General features: G+C 40.7%; 1 protein-coding gene across 9 annotated transcripts in view; it reads right to left on the reverse strand.

The window, feature by feature from the left end:
• Positions 1–25501, reverse strand: part of NPHP1 (nephrocystin 1) — a 105033-nt gene that overhangs the window by 47275 nt on the left and 32257 nt on the right. For all 9 annotated transcript variants that reach the window (XR_003794886.1, XM_029231812.1, XM_029231810.1 and 6 more), the window contains 6 exons: positions 23820–23948; positions 13199–13273; positions 10779–10889; positions 9589–9671; positions 7636–7712; positions 6381–6480 (listed from right to left, as the gene is read on the reverse strand). Coding sequence is in view for 8 of the 9 variants with exons in the window: in XM_029231812.1 (XP_029087645.1) it covers positions 6381–6480; positions 7636–7712; positions 9589–9671; positions 10779–10889; positions 13199–13273; positions 23820–23948 (575 nt within the window). In the remaining variant the exon portion in view is untranslated. The remainder of the gene's footprint in view (positions 1–6380; positions 6481–7635; positions 7713–9588; positions 9672–10778; positions 10890–13198; positions 13274–23819; positions 23949–25501) is intronic.

Consider the following 25501-nt stretch of genomic DNA (forward strand, 5'->3'; position numbering starts at 1 on the left):
TGAATAATTGTATGCCAACAAATTAGATAATCTAGATAAAACAGACATACTCCTAGAAACACACAACCTACCAAGACTAAATGATAAATACAAAATCTGAACAGACTTACAACTAGAAAGGAGACTTAATAGTAATCAAAAACCTGCCAACAAAGAAAACCCCAGGACCAGATGGCTTCACTGATGAATTCTACCAAACATTTAAAGAAGAATTAATACCAATCCCTCTCAAACTCTTCTGAAAAACTGAAATGAAAGGAATACTTCCAAACTCATTCTGTGAAGCCAGCATTACCCTGATACCAAAGCCAGACAAAGACACAACAAAAAAACTACCGACCAATATCCCTGATGAACACTGATGCAAAAACTCCTCAACAAAATACTAGCAAACATAATTCAACAGCACATTAAGTTTTATACACTATGACCAAGTATGATTTATTCCTACAAGGCCAGGATGGTTCAAAATAAGAAAATCAATCGATGTAATACACTAGACTAACAGAATCAAGGAAAAAAAAAACACGTGATTTTCTTAGCTGATGCTGAAAGCATCTGACAAAATGCAACATATCTTCATAATAAAAACACCCAACAAACTAGGAGTAGAAGGAAACTATCTCAACGTAATAATGGCCGTATGTGAAAATCCCATAGCTAACCTCATACTCAATGGAGAAGACAGGAGGCTTTCCCTCTAAGATCAAGATCAAGACAAGGATGCTCGTTTTCACCACTTTTATTCAACATATTACTGGAAGCCCTAGCCAGAGCAGTCAGGCAAGAAAAATGAATAAAAAGCATCTAAGTTAGAAAAAAAAGAAGTAAAAGTATCTCTGTTCACACACAACGTGATTTCATATGTAGAAGACCCTAAAGATCTCACACACACACACACACACACAAAACTGTTAGAATAAACAAGTGCAGCAAAGTTGCAAGATATAAAATCAACATACACAAATCAGTCATGTTTCTATATACTAACAATGAACAATTTGAAAAGGAAATTAAAACTTTAATTTCATTTAATAGCATATCTAATAGCATTGAAAGAAAGAAAATACTTGGGAATAAAAAAATAGAAATAAAATTTCAAATATTGAGATTTCAAAATATAATCTGGAAATACAAGTGAGTGCTTTAAAACCTGCCACCTGGTACACACTAAATACTTACTGAGAATACTGAGCACCAGAATTAACCTTAGCAGATACTCAAGAAAATGTCTTGAATCATTCTAAACACACATTTTCTGTGTTATTTTTAGAAATACATGAACTCTGTCACTAAGCATGAAGAATGAGCGTATAGGAAATCTCGAAAACCTTGCAAACAATGTCCTCTACCAAGAGGAAGATGTCTTTGGGCTAAGGGAAACCACCTAAAGTTAAAGGAGACTTTAACTTCAGAAAATAATCCTTCACTCTAACTTCTAGGATGAGAATTTTAGAAGGGAAAATTAATCACAGAGGTAACATCCAGGCTTCCAGCCTGCTGAAAGAGAGCAGAATGAACGTGACCCCAGGGATGGTACAGGAGTAATGGGTCCCTATGACTAGTTTCACAGAATTTAGATACGTATCCTTGACCACTCCCTAACCCTTGCATTCTAGAAATGCCCCAAAACACAAGATAGATTCTCTTACCACACTTATATTCATATAGAGCATTTCGTACACAGAGCCAGAAGTCATCCTTTTCCAGCCCCGCTAAAATTCTGATCATGTATATCCCTGACCTAGATTTCAGATTGGCTGCAGGGGAACATTTAAGCTGCCTCGATGCCACCACATGCCTTCTCGGTGTTCATGCTGTGATTCCAGCAGTTGTTCTACACCCCGCCCTCCGGTCTATGGCTCATGTGGGCAGTGTTTCAGCAGCATGCCCAAACTCATGTCTCATGCTGAGAAACAGACATTAATTTTACGAGGGGAAGGGGTGGAACCTTCCTTCCATTCTCTCCTCCCCTTCTCTCCCAGATTGGCCTGCTCTGTCTGGCAGGCATCGCGGCCAGCCTGCAGTGGAGGCCTTCAGCGCCCACAGTGCTGGCACTCCTTTCCTTCTAGCACCTCCCCATAACACGAAGCAATGCTGCTGGCTCTTTATCAGAGCTTCCTTTAGGGAAATCCTTTGATTTTCCCAAATCCAAGGTGACCAGGAAGCTCTGAGCTGAAGAAGTAAAGATATACTTCTTTCTGACCTCACAGACAGACCAACAGAAGGGCAATAAACATGATACTGGGTCCCCGGCAAGCAACACTATTACTTCATTTATTTTTAGCAATAATACAATGGAAGTAAAAGAGAAAAAAAGATGGCATACATCCAAAGAGCAAAGGAAAATAAACAAATTTGTAGCAAATTTATATACAGGCATGTAGCCTACTGCCACAGACCAGTATGTCTCGGTATTCAGAACCCGTGCTCTGGGAGTCTGGGTCTAAATTCAGGGCTTTCCCTCATCAGAGGCTTAAAAGCATGCATTTGGCCAAACCACACCAAGTTAAACTCCATCAAAAAAACAGCTCCAAAATCAGAAAGGCAAGTCTTGGTGAAACAGGAGGACCTATTTGCTCCCTCTTCCGTCTCAGCTGAGGGTCAACATGATCAGAGTTGTCTCCATAAAAGGAGACCCAGGGACAGGATTCTGGTGCTGTTTCTTTGGTCAAGGAGACGAGTCCACGTTGATTCATCGGATTTTCACAGGGCTCCTGACAGCCAAAGGAGACACACACGGAAGACTGCTGGCTGGTGAGAGGGCAGGATGAAGCCAACCAGCAAGGATACTGGGGAAACTGGGCACTAATGCAGATTATAACTGGGCTTCCCACCCTTGGCCCTGCCCGCAGTTTTGTAGGTCCCTTGGCATAACAAAAAGAGCCCCTGTCCCTTCTCCTTCAAGCAGAGAAATCTGGCTAAACAAAGATGAAGGGTTTATTTATTTTTATTTTTTTTAACATCTTTATTGGAGTATAATTGCTTTACAGTGGTGTGTTAGTTTCTGCTTTATAACAAAGTGAATCAGTTACACATATACATAAGATGAAGGGTATTTTTGTTTTTGTTTTCTTTTTTCTTTTGCGGCACGTAGGATCCTAGTTCCCCAACCAGGGATTGAACTCGTGACCCCTGCAGTTGAAGCGTGGAGTCTTAACCACTGGACCACCGGGGAAATCCCAAAAGATGAAGTTCTTAAGCAAGGGAGAGTGGGGGCAGAGGCGGGATGGGCTTTTGGAGGAGAGAAGGAGGAGGGCTGTTGGTACCGTCATCCGCCTTCTTTCCCCACTCACTGCAGGTGGCAGGTCAGGGAGAGGAGACTGAGAAGGGTCAGCCCCGCCCCAGGCTCCACCTCCAGGGTGCACAGGCCAGATCCCAGCCTCTCATCCTGGACCCACAGTACAGCCCTCGCACCCCAGCCCATGGCCCGGCAGTAGGGCCCAAGGCCTCTGGCTTCACCATGCCCATGGTCTGCCCCTGGGAGAGCCTGCCTGAGGCCGGCGGGCCCTGCGGCCCACGCTTGACACCACCAGGAGAGCAGAGCGCATTTCTGAATCAGGCAAAGTGGAGCGGCAATTTCAAGACGGTGCTCAGGTCTCTCTCGGGGCTCTGGGAGGAGACAGGAGCGCACACCAAGACAAGGTGGGGGAGGCCAGGGACCGCAGAAGGCAGAGCAGAGCTCCCGACCACTTTTAAACCAGCAGGAAGAGCTCTACTTGGAAATTATTTCACAAACATTTTTCGGGTGCTTACTGTATGCTGTAACCAACAAGGGCTCAGTTCCTGAGGTCAGAGGATGAGGACCTGGGACCCTTCTTTGAGAACCCAGCATGCAGGAGAACGTTCATTGCTTTGGGAGAACAGGCCCGCCCATCTGACCGCTGCACACCCAAGTCAGATTTGATCTCTAGATTGTAAAGCGTATCTGCAAACTGGTATTTGGGGCCAAAGGAACACTATTAAGAGCTGTGCTTGACAGACACGCTTGGGAGTGCTTCGGACTCTCGAAAGCTTATCAACAAGAGGGGTAGCGGGAGGCTGAAGACGTAGGAAGAATGAGGCCAAACAGGATTCTAGCTTTTCTTCTACAAAGACCGCTACTGTGCTTCTTTTATTAATCTTGAAAAATAAAAACTGTCCAAGGAAAGATTGGCCAAAAAAAGGGAATTTATAGGCTCTATGAACATCCAGGAAAAAAAAAAGCCAAGAGAATGAATACTACCCACGAACCCATAATTAATGGTTATTGAAAGATTTAACTGTTAACACTATAATTATAATACACATTTCAGTACTAGAGATAAGAACAAGGGATATTTAAGCTGGGAGCATGATCTGTAATGAGAAAAGCAACCATTCACAGAGGTGGGCCAAGGTTCCCTGCTTCCTGATAATCCGCGAGCAGAGAGCAGGTCACTGTGGGACCAGTCAACTGCATCAGTCTCTGTTCCCAAGCCACGCTCCTCCCTCTGCCCCTCCTGTCCACTGCGTACTCTCCACATCTCCACATCATCAAATGGCACCTCTTCCAAACCTTCAAAGCTTCTTTTGAATCCCCCTGATCCTACCAGCTACACAGCACATCCTCATATGAACAAATGTGATGACAGTGCCAGCCACCTGTCATTATATTTACATTTATCTAGACATCTGATAATAATAATAGTAATAGCTATAGCCGTTTATAACATAGCTATTACTATATAATAGTAATAATTATAGCTGGTACTTATTGTGTGTTACTGCGTGCCACGTACTAGCTACGTGTTTTATATATTTTCTTTTCCTTAAACCTCTTTAGAGCTTGATGGGGTTAATATTATTATTATGCCCATTTTAAAGACATAGATCTTGAGACCCTGAGAAAGATGGTAAATGACTTGTCCAAGAGGTTACTGAGTTAGAGATGGCTTGACCTGGGATTCTACCAGTGCAAAATCTCCCTGAAGAAAATGCAAATTAAAACCACCAACAGCTACCACTAATCATTTATTAAAATGGGCAAGGACTTCTCTGGTGGCACAGTGGTTAAGAATCTGCCTGCCAATGCAGGGGACACAGGTCTGATCCCTGGTCCAGGAAGATCCCACATGCCATGAAGCAACTAAGTCCGTGCGCCACAACTACGGAGCCTGTGCTCTAGAGCCCTTAAGCCACAACTACTGAAGCCCGTGTGCCACAACTACTGAGCCCAAGTGCTACAACTACTGAAGCCCGCGCCTAGAGCCCGTGTTCCGCAACAAGAGAAGCCACCGCAAGAAGCCCGTGCACCGCAACGAAGAGTAGCCCCCACTTGCCGCAACTAGAGAAAGCCCGTGCGCAGCAATGAAGACCCAATGCAACCAAAAATAAATAAATATATAAGTAAATAAAATGGGCAAAACAGAAAAAAACTGATCATATCAAATGTTGTCAAGAATACGGAGTAATTGGAACTCTCATAGGTGGCTGGAGAGAGTGTAAAATGGCCTATAGTCATATTGGAAACCAGTTTGGCGGTTTCTTATAAAGTTAAACAAACACCAGATGATCCAGTAATCCCACTCCCAAGTACTTATACCCACGAGAAAGGAAGACATGCCCACACACACACACAAACTCTTACGCAAATATATAGAGCAGCTTCATTCATAATTGCCCAAAGCCAGAAACAACCCAAGTATCTATCAACTAGTGAATAAATAAACACATTATGGTATATCCACCAAATGGAATACTAATTAGAACAAAAAGGAAAAAACCACTAGCACATGCAACAGCATGGGTGTATCTCAACTGTGTTACGCTAAATGAAAGAAGCCAGACTCAAAAGGCTATGTATTGTGTGAGTCCATTTGTAGGACATTCTGGAAAAGGCAAAACTGTTGGGAAAGAAAACAGAGGAGCAGTAGCCTGAGGCCAGAGCTGGAGAGTTGATTACAAAGGGGCATCGTTCACTGTTTATAGTGATGGAAATATTCTCTATCTTGACCGTGTGGTAGTTATATGACTGTATATACTTGTCAAAACGCAAAGAACTTAAACCAAAAAGGGCAAATTTTACTGCGTGTAAATTATACCTCAACAAACTTGACATTAAAAGAAGTTCCCCAAAGTTCCCTAAGGGTAGGACTGTGGATGATAAGTCCCGTTGACTCAAAAGTTTCTATACTATTTCTGACCGCATCTATCGTCTGTGCTAACTGGTAAACAGAAGCATAAGCGAATCTGAAATGTATTATTATTCCATTTCCCTGCTGATCCTTGGCAGAAGAATTAGTGAGGAAAGAAAATAAGTAACAAAAGGTGACCAAGCACGTGGAGAAGTCAGAAGCAGAGATGGTCCACAAACACTGAATGGGCCCAAGTTCACCGGACAGGTAACAGCAGGTACCGACCTTAGCATGTTTCTTGATCTTCTGTTCAAAGATCTCAGTTTTACTAGAAGCTGAGGCTGCCTTCTCACTGTCATGAGCTGATGGAAAACACTACCACGTGCTTTAAAAAAATAAAAAATACATCTCAGAACTTTAAGTGCTTAGGCAGTGAATATAATAAAATAAAGTATTATATATACTTTTTTTATGTATAAAAATAAGGAAGTTTTTTTCAGCACCAGTGGGGCTGAATTGTATGAGAGGCAGGAGTCGTCCATACGCCCTAAATGGACTGATGAAGTACGATGTGCCCTAAGGACCTTCAGAATGTACCCAACCAGCCCACCCCTGGAGCTGCCACTACATCAGGTACCGTGACAGCATCACTGCTGCCAGATGACAAAGAAAAAGGGAGTTTAAAAAGCACGTCTGACTCCAAGTAGAACCAGCTGCATCCCAGATCCCAGCTCCTTCCTGTTCCAAGAAGGTGGGATTGGCATTGCTGGGGCTGCAGCAGTGCTATGTGTCCTAAATCACGAAACAAGGAGGGGGATGTCTGAGGAGCTAGAGGGGAGTTTCAAACCCATCAGGCTCTGAGATCCAAGAGGCAAGGGCCATATCTGCCTTACTGTCCATTTTCCCTTTATCTAGTACAGTGCCTGGTCAATGAACACATTAAAAGATGCTCAGGGGCTTCCCTGGTGGCGCAGTGGTTGAGAGTCCGCCTGCCGATGCAGGGGACATAGGTTCGTGCCCCGGTCCGGGAAGATCCCACATGCCGCGGAGCGGCTGGGCCCGTGAGCCATGGCCACTGAGCCTGCACGTCCGGAGCCTGTGCTCTGCAACGGGAGAGGCCACAGCAGTGAGAGGCCCACGTACCACAAAAAAAAAAAAAAAAAAAGATGCTCAGTATTTTTGGAGGGCAACCTGGTATGTATACCACAATTTCAAATGTCTACACCCTTTGACCTGGCAATAGGCAATCACTGAATTGGCCTATTCTATTAATTCTGTGGCCCAGTGTTCAATGAAAAGGAACCAATACAGGGGTCCTCATGCATCCTAATTTCCTACGTTAGAGTCTCAAATATGCTACCAAGAAAATAAGCACTTAGATAAAAATGATTAAGATTTTAACATCAAACGACATATTTTAAAAAATGTGAATTCACGTGAAAAGTGTTACGCTTATTATACTATAGGTATCTTCTCTGATGTATCTTCTGCTTGTTTAATCTTTAAGGAAAGGAAAGAAAGCAACACAGAAGAGTGGTACCTCTTCTGGATACTGAAGGGTCCACTTCAACACCTTTTTCATAAGGGGTGCCTCCATTCAAGAAGAGTTCATAAGTTCTACAAAAGAAAAATATACCATGATGGATACGTGCTATGGACATTGAGAAACAGTAGAGTCAGTAGTGGAACATTTTTTAGCACAGACGCATTCACAGACATTTTATTTATGCCTCATTGGTAAATGAGAATGAAGGCTGTTGATACCTCCGTGGGGTTATCATCTCAGTAAATAAAGTCTCCTTCTTAACTATGAACCACAGAAAATACATTTTTCTACATAAAAATGAGAAAGATTAATTGATGTCATTAAGATCTTTTGACTTTAATGACTCGTGTTATTTAAATGCATTTTTCAAATGTTTCAAATCATCGTTGGAAATAAAGCTATTATGAATTCATACTATTTTTAAAATATAAAAGTAACATGTAGATTGTTGTAAAAAGTTCAAATGGCATACAAATGATAAACAAAACATGAAAAATCCCTCCCCCCTTCTTTCCCCCCTAGTTTGGTAGCCCCTTGTCCTATCTGTTTCAATACAAATGGAAACAAACACATACATTTATTTAAACAGTAAATCTTAAACTGACACACGTTTAAAGTTGCGTACTCCGTAAGTGTGGAAGCAGAAGGTAAGAGGCCTCCTTAATCCTGTGGCACCACCTCCCCAGTTCTGCTCCCCAGAGACAACCTCTGGGAACAGTTTACACACACGCACACGAACACAGCTCTTTGTGAACAGAAGTGGAGTCAGCACACACACGATTCTGCAACTTGCCGTTTTCATATAATAATATACATTGGAGATGTTTCTGTATCAATAGATAGGCCTCCACCTCATTTAAAAAAATAGCTGACTTCACTTTAAGAAGGATTGGATAAACACACTTTTCCCTCCCACTAAGCACAGTGAAAAACCCTGAACAGTATTAAAGACAAAAAACAAAAGCAGAGAAACAAAAAAAACCCCACAAGAAGCCTGGGCCTCTCCATCTACAGGCAGTGGCTGGGGAGGTTGGGTGTGATAGAGTGCCCCTCCCCCTCCCACTGGGGTAACATCAGAGGAGGGCTTTTACCTCTGTCCAGTGGTAAGGAGGTCACGCCCACCCCTGCGGTATCAGTAAAGATGGAAGAGGGGAGCATTATCTGAATTAAACCTTTGGGCTTGGGAACTATTATGATCCCATTTTAAAGACGGGGTAAGTTGAGGCTTGCAGACAACCTGCTTACAGTTACACGGACAGAGCCCAGGCTACAGCCCTGAATTTTACCATTCCAAATCTGGGATCTCAATCATCATGCTAGTGACTGCCCATCTGTATCTCTTCTGTGGGTTTCTTATCTTCCAGACTTAGATTTGTGTGTGTGTGCCCATTTTCAAATTTGGATTGGCCTCTTCTTAATTTTTGAAGGCTCTTTTTGTATTAGGGATAATAATCTCGTGACTGTTATGTATATATTGCAAATGCATTACAAATATTTGTTTTTGGTCTTAAATTTTAAATTTGTTTACAGTGGCTGCTGCTACAATTTCCGTGTACCACCTACGGAAGAAAGGCAGAGTCACGGAGGACCTGGGGACCCCAGACTCAGCTTTCTCACTCTTTGGCGAGAATGAGGCTCTATTTCAGCACTGTGAAATGTACTAATACCACAGGAAATCACTGAAAGAATATTCTCAGCAGACAACCGGTGCAAATATCTTTTAAAATACCTTGGCTACATGTGTCATTTCTTCCCTGCTAGGATGAGATCATGTGTGCTGTTTTCATATACTACCTAAAAGAACATTAAAATCAACATTAAAAGCCCTCTCCACACAAGTTACTGAAATGTAAATAATACATTCTGGAAACCTGAGGTATCTAGATTCTAAAAAAAATGAATTTCCACAAAATTACCCGTTTGGAAGGAATATATAAGCCAACTTACTTTGCTGGAATAGGAATTCCACTGGCATCAAAAAGTTTAAGAAACACCCAGCCACAACTTAATTCTCCTCTCTCACCAGTTGACTAGAAAATTAAAAAAAGTGTATGAAACTTAATGTCTGAATCAGTCAAATCTATAAACACATACCAAGTTCTTCTAAAAGGAATAAAACTAGTATTTGCCTTTAGAACTAAAAAATCCTTCACAAGAAAACAAAGTGAAACCCAGTGGAGTCCATTTGACTTGCAGGCCAGATGGTAAAGGCAGGATATAAAATGAAAATCTCTTGTTAAATTGCTCCTGAAAAACCCCTAAAGCTGATGATATGACAACTGTTACTATTGCTTCTTGAGTGACATAAATATGCTGTGGGATGATTCCATATCACCTCAATATACATGAGCGTAGGAGGCTCTGTCTCAGTAAGAAATGGAATGAGCCACTTAAAGCATTCAAGGGTCCTTCTGCTCAGAACTTAACCCAATGTCAATTGTCAGAGGCGTCTGGGGTTCACCTGGGGGACCTGCTCCTGTCCTACCCACCCGCAGCAGACGGATGAATTTGCCTTAAAGAAATGAAAGGATGGTATTACACCATTATGGTATTACACCATTAACATAATAAAACATATAATGGTATTACATATAATGGTATTACACCATTAACATAATAAAAATCTCTGGGTTATCACGAGGCCAAGCACACATACTACACCTATCTATGGAAATATATAATTATTACCACAGACCCACACCCACTGATTCAATAGTCTATATGATGTAAATTAATCCAAGTTTCTGGTGTTCCCTTTATAAAAATTACCCGTCTGCCAGGTCCCTTCATTAGAACCCTCATTTACAAGGCTAGGGGCACTCTGACCCTCCAGGACAGAGCTAAAGCACAGTGCTGCAAGGCCGCCGAGCATCTTTTATCACTTTCTGCAAGGTCTTATGTTTCTCCAATCTTCGTTCTTTAAAAGCACTGGAGTTCGCTCAAGCTATAAATGTAAACAAGTACACTTATTTTAAACACTACAGCATCATAAAAAAATTAGAATCACTGTCACTCTCATTCCTCAAGAGCTTAAAATTCTGTTACACATAAAAACCTCAATTATTTTACTAAAGACAGACATAAGGGAAAACTTCCCCTTTGACACGTTAGAAAGCTGTATCTTTCAACTGACATACATTGCGAATATAAGAAATTCCAAGTTCAAATAATATTCCAAGATCTGGAGAAGAAGAATTGGACCTGATGAAACAGTCACCATCAAGCAAGCAGGGCAAGATGCCAGTAACCTGAAATGATAGCAAAAACGAAAATTACTAATAAACATGAAAAATGGTTGGAGGATAAACAATGAGGTCCTACTGATAGCACAGGGAACTATATTCGATATCCTGTCATAAACCATAATGGAAAAGACTATGAAAAAGAATGTATATGTATGTGTAACTGAATCACTTTGCTGTACAGCAGACATTAACATAACATTGTAAATCAACTACACTTCAATAAAATAAATTTTTTAAAAATGGAGGGAAGGTTCAGCTCTGTTCATCTATAAATGGTTTATGCCACTGCATCGTAATAAAGGTCTTTTAAAGGAAACAAAAAGCAGATGGACTGGACTCATCTATACCAATGATTTGAAATTCTAAAATGTAATTTTTGTGTTGAAGAAAACTACCTTTACGTTCACTTACTCTATGCTTAGAGCAGAGGCTAATGTGAAACAAGCACTGTACCAAGGTCTTCAGAGGTATCACAAAAATAGTTTGATAAGATTTTTTTGGCGGGGGGCTGTGCCACGCGGCACGCGGGATCCTAGTTCCCCGACCAGGGATCGAACCCGTGCCCCTTGCAGTGGAGGTGCGGAGTCCTAACCACTGGACTACCAGGAAATTCCCTGATAAGATATTTATATTTATATTAACCGCTGTCCTTTGGAAACAGAACTAAAATTGCAGACTGCACACACACTTGCTCAACTTTCCTCAGGCATGCCTTGGAAATTTTCCTTTCCTTCCCTTCTGCCCTTTCCATTCCCCCTCCCTAGACAACTACATCCCTCTTCCCTGCCTATAAAATCCTACCCATCCTTCAAAGTTTAGTTTCTCTTCTATAAAACCTTCCCTGAGTCTAAGGACTAGAATTAATTTCACCCTCCTCTGTGCTTCCACAGCACTTGGATCCCCAAGTGCTGCCTGTGTGACATTACATTCTGCCTACGTGACAGTTATCAACAGCACCCACTCCTTAGAGCGACTCCAAGGATTAGATGAGAAAATGCACATCACGGCCTACCTCAGCGCCTGGCACGCAGTCAGAGCTCCATAAATAGAGGATATTGGTGTTTTATGTGTCTTCTCTACTAACGTGTAAGCTCCCACAGTACCTAGGAAGAATGCCTCACACCTAAGGGTGCTTAATTTCATTCAACAAAGCAACATACACATATTATTTATCCCTCCAAACAGTTCATCTTTATATCCAGGAAAACCTTGGAAAATTCTACCCTAACCACTTCACATGCACAGAGACGCACTATCAGAACTGTGAAGTACTGTGTCAAAAGGAAGCGGGAGGGGGACTTCCCTGGCAGTCCAGTGGTTAGGGCTCCGCGCTTCCACTGCAGAGGGCGCGGGTTTGATCCCTGGTCGGGGAACTAAGATCCCGCACTCCGCGCGGGGCGGCCAAAACATAAAAAACATAAAATAAAAGGAAATTAACACAAAAAAGAGTAGAACAATTATATTGTTACAATTAAAAAAAATGTAAGCAGTAGCATGCTTAGAAGATCAAACTGGACTTGTAGGAGTCACGTGGTAGACAAGTGTGGACACACACAGCCCACAGGCGAGGTGGCCGGGCCTCCCCCACATGCTGTGTCCTCTCAGTGAACCTCTATCTTGCTGTAAGATCTTCTGATGCAATAGGAGAAGGTTAATGAAGGGTTCTCAGGGGCAGTGACATAAGGGAGTTAGTTGTGGGAGGGAAGTAATGAAACTCTGGAGGTAGAAAAAAAGTAAAGTAAATAGAACTATAGAAAATTAATGTTATTAAAAGAACATAAAGATATCTTCGTCTCCACTGGCATCTATGTGGCACTGACTCGGTGGTTTCAAGTCACTTAACCTCATTCCAGCCTTTGTTTGTCCCAGTCTTGACAGTCCCTGGGTGTAATGACCAGTTCCCTAGGCGTCACCCTTGATTTTTATCTGAAGAAAGCACAGCTCTCATGAGCACAGTTGGAGACTGCATTTTTGAAAAACATTTCCTAAGTTTTCTCTTTCCGTTTTCATTTTTCATCAGAGGGAATTTTCTAGAATTAAACCTTGTGATCCATTGAATGAGAGGATCCATAGGCATTATAACTTTGGTGAGTCAAAACATGAGTAATTGTTATCAAAGTCCTCAAAGAACATTAATCTAAAGATTCAAATCTGGCCCCATATATTCTGTGTTAAATACAAATACATTATTTCAGGAATACACTTTGACAATCTTGCCTTATAAATTAATCATATAATACTTATCATGTAAAAGAAGTTCATGTTTCATTCCATTCTGCTTACTTCCATTCACAAGTAAGCAGATTACTTACCTGGGGAGAAAAGGTCCATGTTTTGGGTTTCTTAGGTTGCCATGTGGCCCTGACTGTATGAATGTTGCTCAGAACCTGAAATGAGATTTTCCCATTTGAAATCATATTGTAGAAGGCTCTTTGAAACATTATCACTTCCAGGTCCCAAACAGTTAACAGCTGGGCAGAGGGAGAGGGGGATATTTCATTTCTTACTTTGTGTAATTCTGTAATTCTTTTTTCTTTTTACATCAAGTATTATACATACATAACATTTAAAATGATTAACAAAAAAACAAGTGTTACAGCACTTATAACACAACGGAAGAACTGATAAATGAATTCAGACTCAGATCTTTGCACTAGTGATAAACTGTATTAAGTGAAATACTTAATATATGAGCTAGATTAACCAGAAGATTCAGAGAAATTTTAGGTATGAGCGACCTTTTAAGAAATATGACCCGCAAGAGCATTTTATGTGCAATCCATTACCCTGCCATCAAGACAGACACTGCTACCAGCTCAGATACACAGTTACAGTTTTCTTCAAGATCCCTAGGCCCATAAAGTATATTTTTCCTGGAATTTAATCTCTTATAAAACGCTATTGCAAGAAGTTAGCCCTATAATATATACAAATCAATAGAATACAAAAGGAGCAAAAACTGTAAAAAAAAAAAAAAAAAAAGAGTTCAAATTCTATAAAGTTATGGCCAAAACTGACATTTTCCAGAAGAATAGATAATATACAATTTTTATTTTAGATAAAAATATTTTAGTTTAGCATTTCTAAAGCTAAGCTTTAAAAATAATTAGAAATCATCCTGAACATGTCCTATGAGGTCAAATTCAATTCACTGCCCTCTGTGTTGCTATTGGTAAGCAACTAGGAGGATCTTATGGGCAGCTAAGTTGTTTTCCACAGAGAAAGTCTCCATTTCCTTCCACAACTAATATAAATGAATTTATTTAAACCCTTTCTAAAATGATATATATTCTCAGACTGGGCTCTTGGAGTACAAACTCCTTTTGATTACTATCTGGTGTCTAATCTAAGACTGCATTTTATTTATTCCAAGGTCCTTCTTGGTTTTTCAAGAAGTGTTCCCCACTTCTAATATCTAAGAAGTCCTTTGCAATCATTGAAATTGAGATCTCATACTACCTCTGCTTTTATCTTCTCAACTTGGAGAATGCTGATTTTGATTGAGGAATAACTTCTTCTGCTTGATAATTTTACATCCTTCTTGAGTTACTGACTGAGAGCTAAAAAGGACTTAGTCCAAACATCTCATTATACATTTGAGAAAACTGCCTCGAGAGAGGGTGAATGACTGGCTCAGGACATAAGGATGAAATAATCAAGGATTCAAAATTTTAGAGATTTTTCCACTTAGCAAACTGCATCAAGAATGCATAAGTGGGGGCTTCCCTGGTGGCGCAGTGGTTGAGAATCCGCCTGTCGATGCAGGGGATGCAGGTTCGTGCCCCGGTCCGGGAAGATCCCACATGCCGCGGAGCGGCTGGGCCCATGAGCCATGGCCGCCGGGCCTGCGCGTCCAGATCCTGTGCTCCGCAACGGGAGAGGCCACAACAGTGAGAGGCCCACGTACAGAAAAAAAAAAAAAAGAATGCATAAGGGGGACTTCCCTGGTGGTCCAGTGGTTAAGACTCCACGCTCCCAATTCAGGGGGCCCGGGTTCGGTCCCTTGTCAGAGAACTAGACCCTGCATGCCACAACTAAATATTCCGCATGCTGCAACTAAAAGACCCCGCGTGCCACAACGAAGATCCTGTGTGCCGCAACTAAGACCCAGCACAGCCAAATAAATATTTAAAAAACAAACAAACAAAAGAATGCATAAGGACTTCTGCTCAACATGAATTTATGCTTCAACACAGCTGCTCTGCTCCAAACATAAAGCAGTGACACTTAAAAAGACAGAGGAGGACCCAAAAGTGAGATGAGTATTTCAGTGGCCCATAAACAGAAGAGAAAAACAAAGAATAGGGCGAGACTAAAACTGGGTGTCTCCTGGGCTCTGAGTCTAGAGCGGGACGTGGTGACAAGGAGCCGGATTTGTATGTTACAGAGGCTAATGGTACTCAACACATGATAGAGGAACAGAGACAGCCTTATTGCTTGAAGCCAGTAGGGTGGAAGAAAGATGGTGGCCAACCTTCCTCCTCATAGGAAGTAAAGAGCCTAAGCAGGAAGGACAAAGATGGAGCCATGACACCAGGATCAGAATCAAGTAAACAAGTGAACCTTTAAGTGAATCGCTGATGTCCCTGACATCAGCTTAGACCAAGAACGCTAAACTTCACTGTAAGATCTGGTTCTGGACTGGAGTTTGGAGGTAGCAACCACAACACCATTAGCTTGGTGGGGTTTGGCTGGGGGGGGGGAAGGGTAAAATATCTTCTGCATAAAATGTGCTTCTAAGGACACATGAAGAAATCAAATACTTACAAGAAACAACCCAGAGCATAGATATTAACAAAATATGTCACTATACATAATTACATATTTACTGTTTTTTAAAAAACAGATTTGTTTGCATTAAAAAAAAAAACCCAAAAACTGTCTAAGCAACGATGACAAGATGGGCCAGTAGGTAGGTAAAGCATGTTAGTATCTTTGGTGTGTTAGGAGAAAGAAATACAGAGTTTAGATTTATGAGAATAATCTACAGCTAAGTAAGTAGGCTAAACATTTACATATTGCAAACTGAGAGGCTTCAATAGAACTAAGTGACAAGGCCATGGGTAGCTGTTATGTTTTTTTCTGCATGTTTCTATGTATTTGAAATAGTTACTAATTTAACAAATATTGCTAATTCCAGTAAAAGTCAGATTGTGGTATAAAATACATGTAAAAGGAAAAGAATAAACAAGTTGAAAGATTGTAATGTTCTAAGATAAGAGTCTAAATGTGAGATTTACACTTGCTTTCTATTTCTTTTATTATTGGCAAAACTAATACAATTACTTGATGTATTATTTCTTACTAAGTTCTTAAGGGTTTTCAATCAATTTTTAAGGATGAAACATACAATGGTGCTTAATTATGAAATGTGTCAAATATATACCAAATATATATTAAATATATATAAATATACAAGTTAAAAGAAACTTACAGTGAACACCCATAAGCTTATCACCTAGATTCTGCCATCAATATTTTACTATACTTGCATTATCACATATATCTTCTGTCCATCCATCAATTCACCTAATTTTTTGATACACTGCAAACTTGCAGACATAAGTAAACTCTCCTCTAAATACATTAGCACGCATATCATTAGCTAGAGTTCATCATTTGTTCACAGTTCTTTTTTTGATCGAAAATTTAACACAATGAAATTCAGTAACCTTATTTTTTATCTTCTTGTAATGTCCACAATGGAGACAGGAAAGTGGGCTGACTAGGGGTCATAGGTCCTGAGGAATGACACAGTGAGTGCTGTCTCTGGAGGCCTAGAGAGGAGCCTGAACTTCCATTAGGGTCCAAAAGTAAGGAGGCACACCTACCCCCAGGGGTGTGGGCAGAGGCCAAGTGGGGAATCTGGACTTCCATTCTCACCTGGCAGTAATGGTGTCAGAGGCCTGCTAAAATAGAAGTTAAACTTATTAAGATCCAGAGACTCCCAACACTCAAAATGTCCAGGATACAATAAAAAAAAAAAAGAGAAAAATCATTCATTATACCAAGTACCAGGAAAATCTCAACTTGAATGAGATTGGTATCAAAAGATACCAATACTGAGATGACACAGATATTGGAATTATTTGACAAGCATTTTAAAGCAGCCATCTAAAAATGTTTCAATAAACAACTATGGAGATGCTTAAAAGAAATTTAAAACATAGAAAGAAATACAAAGTCTCAAGAAAGAAATAAGGAAATCTCAACAAAAAAATGAAAGATAAAGGAGACCCTAATGGAAATTCTAGAACTGGAAAATACAATAACCAAGATTAAAAACAGACACACACACATACCTACACAAGTCACGGAATAGACTCAACCACAGAACAGAAAAGAGAGAAAAGAATCAGTGAACTTGAAGACAGGAAAACAGAAACTATGCAGTCTGAACAACTGAGATAGAATAGATGGGAAAAAATGATCAGGAGCCTCAGGAACCTGTGGGATTATAACAAAAGATCTAACTAACAATCATGTCATCAGAGTCCCAGAGGAGAGGGGAGTTTGGAGCTGGAAAAGTATTTGAGAAAATAATGGCTGAAAAATCCCCAAATTTGGCAAAAGATATACACCTATGGTTTAAAAAGCTGAGAAAACCCTAAACAGGTTAAACCCAAGAAATCCATGACAAAGTACATAAACTTCTAAAAACTAAACACGGTATCTTGAAAGCAGTGAGAGAGAAACACCACCTAGATTCACCCACAGGGAAAAACCAATTCTCATCAGACAGAGGCCAGAGGAAATGGAACAATATTTTTTGAGTGCTTAAAGAAAAGAACTGCCAACCTAGAATTGTATAGCTAGTGAAAATATCCTTCAGGAATAAAGGGGAAACAGGCATTCTCAGATAAAGAAAAACTACGAGAATTTGTAGCCTGCAGACCTACCCTAAAAGAATGGTTAAAGGAAGTTCTCTAAATAGAAAAAACATGATAAATCTCTGAATATCAGGAAGGAAGAACAATGGAAAGAGTAAAAACAAGGGTAAATATGAGAGGTTTCTCTGAAGTTTTCTAAATTATGCTTGATGGTTGAAGGAAAATTCTAACACTGTGTGATGTGGTTCTCAATGTATGTAGAGGAGATAATTTAAGACAATTAGAAAGCAGGGAGGGTAAGGAGGTTTAAAGGGAGGTAAGGGAGGTACATGTCACTTCAACTGGAATGTTGACACTAGCCAACCGTGGGAAGTTATGTAGGTATAAAGTCATACCAAAACCTGTACAAAGAGATCCACTCAACAACACGGCAGACAATTCAGAATGGAGTTCTAAAAAATGTTCAGGTAACACATAGGAAGACAGAAAAAAATAAAACAGGGGAATGAAAAAGAGGGAACAAAGAGAAGAAATAAAACAGCAGACTCAAGAGTTAAAGATGCCCCTCCAGGACCTGCCTGCTTTGGGATGCTTTTCATACATTACCCAGAATTTACAGTTCTCATCACTGGGCAAGTTATTTGGAGAGGAGCTTACTCAGTCATTATTGGAAGTAGTGTCTCATTAACTAGTTCTAGTAATAATGCTTTTTATTTGTAACGTGGCTTAGGCTTATTAAAGAAGTATTCTTGGGCTTCCCTGGTGGCGCAGTGGCTGAGAGTCCGCCTGCCGATGCAGGGGACAGGGTTCGTGCCCCGGTCCGGGAAGATCCCACATGCCGCGGAGCGGCTGGGCCCGTGAGCCATGGCCGCTGAGCCTGCGTGTCCGGAGCCTGTGCTCCGCAACGGGAGAGGCCACAACAGTGGCCTCTGCCCGCGTACCGCAAAAAAAAAAAAATAAAAAAGAAAAAGTATTCTTAAGTAAATAGCATGAGTATATAACATATTAAATATGTTCTCTAACTCCTCAATTTGGAAAATTTGTCAAATTTTTTTCATAAACTAACTTCTATTATTTTATATAAAATAACTTCTACTATTTTGATATATTATTCAAAATAAAATTCTAATCTTTGTTTTATGTTGTCACGTATGAGAATAGCGAGAGGTACAGCAAAAAGTGTGGAACCAGATCTGGGAAAAAGGCAATTCATCTTTTCTTGGTCACTGGCGACACCTACTGGCTCGTTTTTGGCAGTGATCTTGTGCAGAGCACGTAGAAGGAAGGAAAGATCCTTATTTACCCCCCCAAGTGCAGATGAAAGAAAGGCACTTTCCTCATGCTACGAGTTAGAAGTACACTCAGCAGAAGGAAAGATATCTATCAGTGTTCTCTATCTCACTGCACGTCACCACTATCCACCCAGATGTGGAAGTCAAAGACCTAGTGTCATGCTTGGCGTCCCACTCTCCCTCACCTGCCACATCCAACCCACCACCAACCAAAGTGTGTTGGGTTTTGCCTCCTAAATATCCCTCCGGCCACAGCTCTCATCTCCACTTCCCTAATCTAAGGTACCATCGTCATCTCTCATCTGGTCAGCTTATGATGTTCCATGTATTGGTCTAAGTGCTTTACTTACATTAACTCATTTAGTCCTCACATCGACCCTAAGGGATGCACATGAGACAAGACAAGGTCGAGTCATTTGGTCAGCATCCCACACCCAGCTGGCGGAGCCAGGGTTAATTCCAGGCAAAATGGCTCCAGATTTCGTTCTTGAGGCGACACTTGCTGCCCTTTGACCACCACACTGTGACATAGACCCCAAGGGGTCTACTCAGATCCCTCTGACCCCCGCCCCCCTTCAATCCATCTCCAGAGAGGAGCCAGAAATCATCCCCGAACGTACGTCTAAGTCATGTCCTACCTCCAATGACTTTCCCCGCTTTTAGGGTAAAGACGAAACTCCCTACATCACGGCTTACAACGTCTTACGCTGTATCTCCTGCTTCATCCCGTCCTACACTTCCTCTTGCTGACCCCACTCAGCCCCCTGGCTCCCCTTCCCAAGTCCTTTCCTGCCAGGGCCCTGGCCTGTGCTGCTCCTTCAGCCAGGTACACACGCCCCTTGTCCCCTTTTCTCTTCATCTCCTTATGGCCTGTTCACCCCTCAGATCTCAAGGCAAGCATCACCCCCTCAGGAGGTAGACTATGAAATTGAGATTTTTTTTTAAACATCTTTATTGGAGTATAATTGCTTTACAATGGTGTGTTAGTTTCTGCTTTATAGCAAAGTGAATCAGCTCTACATATACATATGTTCCCATCTCTCTTCCCTCTTGCATCTCCCTCCCTCCCACCCTCCCTATCCCACCCCTCTAGGTGGTCACAAAGCACCGAGCTGATCTCCCTGTGTTATGTGGCTGCTTCCCACTAGCTATCTATTTTACGTTTGGTAGTGTATGTATGTCCATGCCACTCTCTCACTTTGTCACAGCTTACCCGTGCCCCTCCCCATAATAGAATTCTTTTCTGGTGCTACAAATTTCCCTCTAAGCAATGCTTTCGCTAACATCCCACAAATATTATGCTGCATTTTCATTTTTCTGCTCAGTTCAAAATATTTCCTAATTTCCCTTGAAATTTTCTTTTAACCCATTGATTCTTGAGAAATCTGTCGTTTAATTTCTAAGTATTTAAGGATTTTTCCAGTTATCTTTCTGTTTCTGATTTCTAATTCAATCACATGTGATCAAAGACCATACACTGTATGATTTCAATTCTTCTAAATCTGCTCAGGACCATCTATTTTGCTGAATGTTCCATACGCACTAAAAAGAATGTGTACTTTCCTCTTTGGGGGTGAACTGTTGTACAAATGTTAACTAGATCCAGTTTGTTCGTGCTGTTATTCTGTTCTCTTATATTCTTACTAATTTTCTGTCTACTTGTTCTACGGTACTGTAGAGAGAAGTATTAAAGTCTCCACTTATGATTGTGGCTTTGCCCATTTCTCCTTTCAGTTCGATCCATTTTTACTGCATGTATTTTGAAGCTCTGATGTTAGGTGTATATACATTTAGGATTGTTACATCTTCTTGGTGAATTGTCCATTTTATCATGTAATGTACCACTTTACTCCCGGTACTTTTCCTTCTTCTGAAGTATACTTTGTCTGATATTAATATGTTTTGAATGGTGTGTCTTTTTCCATCCCTCTACTTCTAACCTGCCTACATTATTATGTTTAAGGTGGTTTCTTAAGCATAGCCTATGGTTGGCTCTCTCTCATTCTGGTTTTGATTTGCATTTCCTGGATGACTTATTATATGTTGTGTATCTTTTTATAGACCCATTGGTTTGTCATATTTTCTTTCTTTTTTTTTAAACATTTGTACTATACTTTTTTTAAAATTAATTTTTGGCTGCACTGGGTCTTTGTTGCTGCGCGCGGGCTTTCTCTAGTTATGGCGAGCAGGAGCTACTCTCCGTTGCAGTGTGCGGGCTTCTCACTGCGGTGGCTTCTCTTGTTGCAGAGCACGGGCTCTAGGCGCGCGGGCTTCAGCAGTTGTGGCGTGCAGGCTCAGTAGCTGTGGCTCGCGGGCTCTAGAGTGCAGGCTCAGTAGTTGTGGCACACGGGCTTAGTTGCTCCGACGCATGTGGGATCTTCCCGGACCAGGGCTTGAACCCATGTCCCCTGCATTGGCAGGTGGATTCTTAACCACTGCGCCACCAGGGAAGCCCCCATATTTTCTTTAAGTGCCTGTTCAAGTCTTTTGTCAATTAAAAAAACCTGAGTTATCTTTTTTATTTCTTGGATATCCTTGAATCGTTCCTGACTGTAGGGGAAAAGTATGCAATATTTCACATTAAGTATGATGATGCTAGTAGCTTTGCTTTAGCTTTCTCTTGTTGCCCTTTACCAATTTGAAGTTCCCTCCTGTTCTTAGTTTGGTGAGAACTTTTTTAAAATCATAAATGGGTGTTAAAGTTTGTCAACTGCTTTTTCCGCATCTATTGAGATCATCAGGTGGTTTTTGTTCTTCGGTTCTGTTAATATGGCAAATTACAATAATCTATTTTCAAATGTTAAATATTGGTTACACAGGTGTGTACATTTGAATTCCTGGAATAAACCCCAATTAGTCATGATATACTGTCCTTTTTTATACATGGCTAGATTCAATTTGCTAATATTTTGTTTAGGATTTTAGTTTATATATTCATGAGGAATACTGGTCGTGTAATTTTTCTTTTTTGTAACGTCTCGTCATATTTTGGTATCATGTTTTTCCTGGCCTCGTGAAATGAGATAGGAGGCATTTCCTCTTTATCTATTCTTTGGAAGTTTGTGTACTATTCGTATTATTTCTTCCTTAAATGTTTGGAGGAATCCACCAGTGAAACCATCTGGGTCTGGAGTTTTCTTTATTGGAAGATTTTTAATTACTGTTTCAATTTCTTTAACAGGGGTCATTCAAAGTGTTCTCTTTCTTCTTGTGTCAGTTTCATTAAGTTATGGTTTTCAAAGAATTTACCTGTTTATTGATGTTATCAAATTTACTGCCATAAAGTTGTTTACAACATCCCCTGCTTATCCCTTTAATGTGCGCAGGATCTGTGCTGAGGTCTCCATTTTCATGTCAGATGGTGATCATGTAACCAAGCAGGACCCTATGAGGCCTTCCCAGAAAAGAGCCCCACCCCTGTCCTCCACCTGCCTTTTGTCTGTAGAAAAACGTCAGTCAAAGCATAAATTTAATCAGAGAAGTGAAAAAATGCAGAAAGAAAGGAAAACAGTCAAGCAAGACAAAATAATAATACTTTAGCCATTAAACAAAGTCAAGGACCTTTAGTTCTTCCTCAAGGGCTATAGATAATATTCTGAGCCATGTCCTGTGAGCTGTTCTGTAGATACTGAAACCCCCTCCAGGTGGGAGAACTTAACTGTGTGCTGCCCACAAGCACGCAGACCCCAGACTGGTTGGAACCGGAAGGTTGATGATGTTGACTTCCAATTACCTCATCACCAGCCAATCAGAAGAATGTCCATGAGCCGATTACGCTCTGCTCCTTGAGCACTGTAACACTCTTCACTACCTGCTCCAGGGTGGAACACACAGTTCTGAGGGCATTAGCCTACTGTGGCCCCCTTTGCCTGGCAAAGCAATAAAGCTCTTCTTTTCTACTTCACCCAAAACTCTGTTTCCATGTTTCTATTTGGCACCGGTGAACAGAGGCAGAGTTTCGGCAACAATCATTTGTTTTCTTTCTCTCTTTTAAAATTTCTTGATCAGTCTTACTAGGCACCTCTCAATTTTATTAATCTTTTCAAAGAATAAACTTTGCCTTTTCTGACTTTCTCTTGTTTTCTATTTCATTAATTTCTACTCTTTATTATTTCCTCCATTCTACTTCCTTTGGGATTGACTCACTCTTCCTTTTCTATGCTCTTGAGTTTGAGCTTAGATCACTGATTTAAAAATCTTTCTTCCTGTCTAGTGTATGCAATTAAAGTCATAAAGTTCCATCCATGCACTGTTTCATCTGTATCTCATAAATCAATTAATTAAGAGTTATTCAAATTTTTTGGTACTGGGTAAAAAATATTCTCTTAGGAATCAGAGAGGCACAGAATGGAAAAGGACACAGGCAACTTTGTCAGGTTATGGTAATGCTCCATATGTTGCCTAGGATGTTGGTTATACAGGTGTGTACACCTGTCAAAAATGCAATACTCTAACCTTCAAACCTGAACCATATACAATACTAGAAGATAGGCATCAGTACCTTTTTGTAAGTGAAAAATCTAAGGCTCAGAGGCGTTAACTGTGACGTATAAATATCACACACTTAGCAACTGAAAGAGCCAGGAGTTAAGTCTGTGTCATCAGAACACATGTAGTTTGCACTCTACCACACATCATTTTATATAGATACTTATACACACATACACAGACACACACAGACACACACACACACACACGGAGAGAGAGAGAGGTTGAGAGGGAGAAAGAGACAGACAGACCCTGTGCAGTACGCGGTTAATATGTGGCATTAACATACGGTGGGAACCGGTTTAACTCCTCAGCAAGCTCACCTTATTGCCATCAAACAGACAGAAGCGCACGTGTCTGCTCAGAACCTGGATGCTCACTCCTGGAAGAGGAATCATCTTACAGCTCCAGAGGGTCAGAATCAAGGAAACACGACTTGGTCTTGACCTAATCTGAGAGAAAATTAGTTATGAGGAAGGTTTACTTTTATGACTTATAAAACCAATTCATTTTCAAAGCACCTTTTGTAAATGCTTAAGAAAATGCATATAGAATAAAAAAGAACAAAACAATAAATTTTGCACACAACGTACGCACACAAGTTTCAATAGTCTGTTTAATTTAACCCAAAACTTCAGTTAAAATTTTCATAAATATTTATATTTAAAATATTTGCTTTGGGGACTTCCCTGGTGGTCCAGCGGTAAAGAATCCACCTTACAATGCACGGGACGTGGGTTTGATCCCTGGTCAGGGAACTAAGATCCCACATGCCGCAGGGCAACTAAGCCTGCGCGCCACAGCCACTGAGCTTGCGCGCCTCAGCAAGAGAGCTCGTGGGCCACAAACTACAGAGCCCACGCGCTCTGGACCCCGCATGCCACAACTAGAGAAGAGAAAACTCGCACGCCACAACCGGAGAGAGGCCCAAGTGCCGCAACGAACCTCCTGCGTGCCGCAACTAAGACCTGACACAGCCCCAAATAAATAAATAATAAATAAATCTTTTTTAAATTTTTGCATTTTTTTGTTAAATACACAAAAATTGTGATGAAAAGAATAGTCAGTACAATCAAGGAAAAAGAATGACCTGACCATGGAATCAACTGTATTCCAGGTTCGTTCTTACAGTTCCTTCTTACATAAGGCAGGTCCGCATAGAAGGTCACCACAGCATAGTGACCAGTGACACCTGGCATTAATATTATCCAGCTAGCTCCTCCTTGTTTCAATTCCAAGCATTTATCTACATTATTCCCTGGCTTCTAATATAGATGTTTTGACAGAGAGAACGCACTGACCATTGGATGTAGTTATTCAGTTCTATTTCACGAGATAATTCAGAATGTCAATTAAAAAAAACTGGCATTCTAGTTTTTTTTTATTTAAGAACATCTTCAATTCTTAACATTCTGCTTTATGGTCCTGGGCCTTTCCATTTAAATAACATATCACTGAAAAAAATCAGACAATGTTTAACAGTTTGTCACCTTTTCCATTAAAAAATGAGAGCTGACAATTGAGCTCTCTGGGTACAAGTTCACAAAATTAAATGCTATTTATTCAGTACTAGTATACTACAAACACCAAATATAACATATTCGTAAACTTGCAATAGGAGATATTTAATGCTAAAAAGATTCCAGGCATGCTCGGGTTGAGAAGGAAAAGAGTACGAAAATTCTGCACCACCCCTTCCCACAAAACCTGGCCACACTGGGTTCTCTTATTCTTCCCTGAGGCTCTGGGGGAGCAAGGGAGAAAAGGCAGAAGGTAAACAGGAAGGGGAGTGAGGGGCTCAAATGCAGTTTATATCTTCTAAGGAGGAGAAGAGGAGAATTAAACGTCAAGAGCATTTCCTACTTCAAATAAGGGGGATACCAGTAATCCTCCACTCCAAGCTCCCCACAAAATATAATCAGAAAGTACTGCCAAATTCCTCATTCCTATTTAATTAAAATAATATTACTACTGCCACTAATAATAATGATACTGGCTAACATTT

This window comes from Monodon monoceros, unplaced genomic scaffold, assembly GCF_005190385.1.
Source record: "Monodon monoceros isolate NGI ecotype Baffin Bay Population unplaced genomic scaffold, NGI_Narwhal_1 Super_Scaffold_19, whole genome shotgun sequence".
Classification (NCBI taxonomy): Eukaryota; Metazoa; Chordata; class Mammalia; order Artiodactyla; family Monodontidae; genus Monodon; species Monodon monoceros.